This window comes from Malaya genurostris, chromosome 2, assembly GCF_030247185.1.
Source record: "Malaya genurostris strain Urasoe2022 chromosome 2, Malgen_1.1, whole genome shotgun sequence".
In the NCBI taxonomy this organism is placed as follows: Eukaryota; Metazoa; Arthropoda; class Insecta; order Diptera; family Culicidae; genus Malaya; species Malaya genurostris.
Window position 1 is genome coordinate 271,449,629 of NC_080571.1, and position 5,399 is coordinate 271,455,027.

General features: G+C 36.1%; 1 protein-coding gene across 1 annotated transcript; it reads left to right on the forward strand.

Annotated features, from left to right (window-relative positions):
- The first annotated feature begins 426 nt into the window (after positions 1 to 426).
- Positions 427 to 2,497, forward strand: LOC131430036 (cytochrome P450 4d1-like). The gene is given in 5 exon segments (XM_058594648.1): positions 427 to 715; positions 775 to 948; positions 951 to 1,148; positions 1,211 to 1,843; positions 1,909 to 2,497. Coding segments are annotated over 5 exon segments (1,509 nt in total). The 5' UTR covers positions 427 to 552; the 3' UTR covers positions 2,250 to 2,497.
- The last annotated feature ends 2,902 nt before the right edge of the window (positions 2,498 to 5,399 follow it).

Consider the following 5,399-nt stretch of genomic DNA (forward strand, 5'->3'; position numbering starts at 1 on the left):
TAGATGAAGAAAGAGTATTGCAATCTTCGACCAATAAGTGTGTGTATGTGTGTAATACTGTGAGTAATCATCGAATATTTATCTTCAATTTAAAACCACGAAGAAGATAATCGTCCAATTTGTCGATATTATGGCAAGTGAAAATAAGAGTGAGAATCGACCTCCTAGTACCAGAAGCATTATAGAACTAGCCTTGAATGGCCTTGAATAATTGCTCTACGTACGCGCCATGAATTGACTGTGACGACTGTTCATCAGAATCAGAAGATCATATTCCACAACGGAATGTAGCACCGAGACTTCGCTTTGCTTTGCTTTGCTTGGTAAGCGAGTGGTGCTTCGTTATTTGTTGAAGCGAGACAAGAGTTGTCGTAGTATGTGGCTATACTACTTCAGATAACAGTTCGATAACGAAAGATGAAGTGGCAAGACTAGGCACTCTAGGCAGTTGCTACATGGGTGTAGTTCAAGTTCAGCCGCGAATGGGATGCGGTCGTAATATAATTCGTGGAGAGACAATCGTGCGCGCTCAGCAGAGCTCATCTTCAGAGAATGTTGTTTGTTTTAAGTCTAATTATTGCTACCATCGGTTATGTGCTGTTCAACCATCACAAAAAACGACAGAAACTGTTGGAGATCCAGTCGCACTTCGGTGGTCCGGAATCGCATTACTTTCTGGGTACTATGCCAAAGTTCTTCGGTAAAAGTATTGCAGGTGAGGCTTTTCGGGTTTTCTTTCAAAATGCCTAATAGCTAACATTGGCCATCCTACAGATATATTCGACATCGTAACGGGGCTTCACAGCATCCACGGAGAGGACTTCATCGTCATATCGGCGTTTAACGATTTGGTGCTAGAATTGTCCAGTTCTAAAAATGTAGAAAAAGTTTTGCTTGCCAAGTCCGTCAAGAAATCGTTTGCGTATGACTTCATCGAACCTTGGCTAGGATGATTTCCTCTGGCGCGAAATGGTTTCAGCGACGAAAAATTATTACACCTACCTTCCATTTCAATATGTTGGAGAGTTTCTTGGATGTGTTCAACAAGGAAGCCGATATTTTGGTGTCGAAGCTTGAACCTCTCGCCGGAAAGGGGGAATTTGACATTTATGAGTATGTTACTGTTTACGCTCTGGACAGCATTTGTGGTGAGTAGTAAGTTTAAAGTTTTGTATTACTGATTCGTTGATTTACCTATACTCTGTTCTAGAGACATCGATGGGAGTTCAGATTCATGCCCAGGACGATCCAAACAACGAGTACGTCACGGCGGTAAAACAGATGAGCACCTTTATTTTACGACGAGTTTTCAGTGTCCTGCGATCATTTCCTTCACTATTCTTTCTGTACCCGTATGCAAGAGAGCAGAAGCGAGTGATCAAGAAATTACATGATTTTACCAATTCTGTAATTGACTCGCGTCGCCAGATGTTGAAACAGGAGAAATTAACTGCCAAAGTGAAGGACAAAGTTCAAGAGGAAGACGTTTACACTAAACGTAAAGTGACTTTCCTGGATCTGCTGTTACACGTGACGGTCGATGGAAAACCTCTCAGCCGAGAGGATATCCGTGAAGAAGTCGATACGTTCATGTTCGAAGGACACGATACCACTACTTCGGGTATTTCTTTCACTGTTTGGCATTTGGCCCAGTATCAGGAAGTCCAACAAAAGCTTTATGAAGAAATTATTCAAATTCCGGACTTGGATAAATCAAACACTAAACTAACCAACATACAGATTCAAGAGCTAGAATATCTGGACATGGTGGTGAAGGAATCGATGCGTTTGGTTCCTCCTGTACCGATCATTGGTCGCACACTGCTGGAGGATATGGAAATAAGTAAAGTCTCTTTGAAAGAATCTTTGCGTGCATTCTTTGTAGCTTTTTTTCTTTCTACTTCTCAGATGGAACCACGATTCCGGCCGGAACGGCTGTTGGGATTAAGATCTTCAATATACACCGAAATCCGAAAATCTGGCCCGATCCGGAAAAATTCGATCCGGAACGATTTTCCAAGCACAACGAAAGCAAACGTGGCCCGTACGATTACATTCCGTTCAGTGCTGGATCTCGGAACTGTGTCGGTCAGCGGTACGCGATGATGGAACTGAAAGTGACGATTATCAAATTGCTGGCAAAGTACAAAATTCTACCGGGAGAGTCGCACAGGATGAGATTTAAAACGGACTTGGTTTTACGTCCTGACGATGTCATTCCCGTTAAGCTAGTGAAACGCGAGCCTTAGCGGAGCGGAACACCGGAGGATGCCGTAATTAATTATAAGCTGATGTTCAAGAAAGTTTGTTTTTTCGTTCTTCTGCGGCGGAACGGATTAAATAGGAATGAGTGGCACAGGAACTTCAACGGAAACGTAATTTATTATGTCCGCTATGTAGGCAAACTTTTCAACTTCTTAGGTTTAGAGTGCTCCATTTCACATTACGATTTGAATGAATTGATGGAAAATAAAAAGTTTATATGTTAGAAATATTAGTCTTAATTTTTTTCAACCATTTTTGTTATATATCGCTGCTGATGAATCATCATCATGAAATTGCACTAACCATATTGTACGTCATCATCTATTCTATGACTGTAATTATTTAGCGGGACATTTTCTTTTTTGGGCTTTGCAGTCATGTATAATCTTAAGCACTTTGTTTCATAAGGTCCAAGTATTTCAACCATTGGTTCTAGTATTTCTCAGTGGATATCTGAAATGAGTTTTGTATTAATTTCTTGTAACCCTAATAAATGTAATCGTTTGTCAACTCACTTATCTAGAGGTTTTGCAACGTACTATTTTGTAATGTTTTTGTTAAGTGCCCTATCTTGATGGTGAATCATCAATATATTGAAAAGGTGGTACGACCAAAGATCAACTCAAGATGGAGTGGTCTATAATTTCTCATGTACTCAGTTCAGTTAGTTGAATCGAAACAAGAAACAGAAACGTCCAGTAACTATGACGATATTTGTTACTATATTAATAACAAATCGAGTTAAACTGTGTACGATATCGAATAATCTCGCACACACTCCACCGCTGTTTGTAATTAAAAGTAGCAGTAATTCAATATATTCGACTAACACAGGGATCGGCAACCTGCGGCTCACGAGCTTCGAGCTGATAGATTGTAACGAATTTGTGCACATCTACAGTACAGTACACTTCAAATTAGATTTTCTAAGAACTTCATCAATTTTTTTCCACGACATAACAGAAAGTGTTGAATTTTTTGGAGAACAATATTTAGTCCAGGCCCATATTAAAGATGTAATTCTGGCCAGTGCGGTCAATTTCAATCGAATATTGTTTGATGAAAATGAAATTTATGGCAGTTGACTGTTGGCATATCCCTTCTGATTCATTTTACTTTTTTGTTGATGCTTCCAGAATTCATCGTCAATTGAATAACCGTACCTAGTCAGTTGAAGTTTTGCTTGCTTAGTTTGTAGTTTCATTGTCTTCACTGTGGGTAGTGAGCAAGTGTGGTAGAAACATCAACTCGGTAACCAAAACCATAATGATTAATAGAGGGTGGCGGTTCTTATTTGATTTTTCAATTATTACCAGCTAGGTAAAATCTATAATTTCGACTGTTTGAAATGTGTTGAGATGTGTTTCGAAGTATTAAAAATGAAAACTGAAAGAGAGAACAATAATTTTTTGTTTTTTTTTTGTAATTGATATTTCAATTATCCTAACTGGTTTACCTTTCACCTATTGTCTTGAACCAATTCAAATACACGAACCTCACTTGAAGGCCGCTCTCTCATGCAATTGTGAGAGACATTTTTTTACTTCTCGTTTAATTAAATAATCTCTTGTCAACTGGTTCTCATAAATTTCACGCTCCTCTAACGTACAACTAATACTAATACTAAATCACTACTCGCACTTTTTGATAGTCAATTGTTATTAAATGTTCAATTTACAGAAGCTTGGAAATTGTAGGTTGATTTCACACTTGAACAGGTTCAACTTACGCCATGTTTTTTTATTTATAAAATTGTTTAAAAAATTGTGTAATCAATTGATCGGTCGGAAAAAACCATCATAGTATACTGTAAAAAAATATATATATGTATGTATATATATATATATATATATATATATATATATATATATATATATATATATATATATATATATATATATATATATATATATATATATATATATATATATATATATATATATATATATATATATATATATATATATATATATATATATATATATATATATATATATATATATATATATATATATATATATATATATATATATATATATATATATATATATATATATATATATATATATATATATATATATATATATATATATATATATATATATATATATATATATATATCCAAACCTCCGTTTACGTTAACTTTTTTTACGTTACCTCTTTTTACGTAACTCTTTTTACGACAAAAATCCCAAATAACGTAATCTTTTTTTACGTTGAAAATACTTCGTAAAAAGAGGTTTTTGCATACAATGAAAATCGTTTCCGGCTCATTTATATTCCATGGAAATTACTACAATATGGATATTTTCGGAACGGGTTTGATGAGTAGATGTCGGAAAACGATGTTTGAGGTGGTTCTGAATTCCAAGATGGCGAATTCCGGTATATTGATATTCCTTTAAAACTCTTACAATATAGGTATTTTCGGAACGGGTTTGATGAGTAGATGTCGGAAAACGATGTTTGAGGTAGTTCTGAATTCCAAGATGGCGACTTCCGGTTTATTGATATTCCTTTAAAACCCTTACAATATGGGTATTTTCGGAACGGGTTTGATGAGTAGATGTCGGAAAACGATGTTTGAGGTAGTTCTGAATTCCAAGATGGCGACTTCCGGTTTATTGATATTCCTTTAAAACCCCTACAATATGGGTATTTTTGGAACGGGTTTGATGAGTAGATGTCGGAAAACGATGTTTCAAATAGTTCTGAATTCCAAGATGGCGACTTCCGGTTTATTGATATTTCTTGAAAATCCTTATAATATGGGTATTTTTGGAACTGGCAAATATAATTTAATTTAATTCTCAATTTATTGTGTAACCAAGGTTAAACCGGAAGTCGCCATCTTGGAATTCAGAACCACCTCAAACATCATTTTCCGACATCTGCTCTTCTAAACCGTACCGAAAATACCCATATTGTAAGGGTTTTCAAGGAATATCAATGAACCGGAAGTCGCCATCTTGGAATTCAGAACCGCACCAAATATCGTTTTCCGACATGCACTCATCAAATCCGCTCCGAAAATACCCATATTGTAAGGGTTTTCAAGGAATATCAATAAACCGGAAGTCGCCATTTTGGAATTCAGAACCACCTCAAATATCGTTTTCCGACATCTACTCATC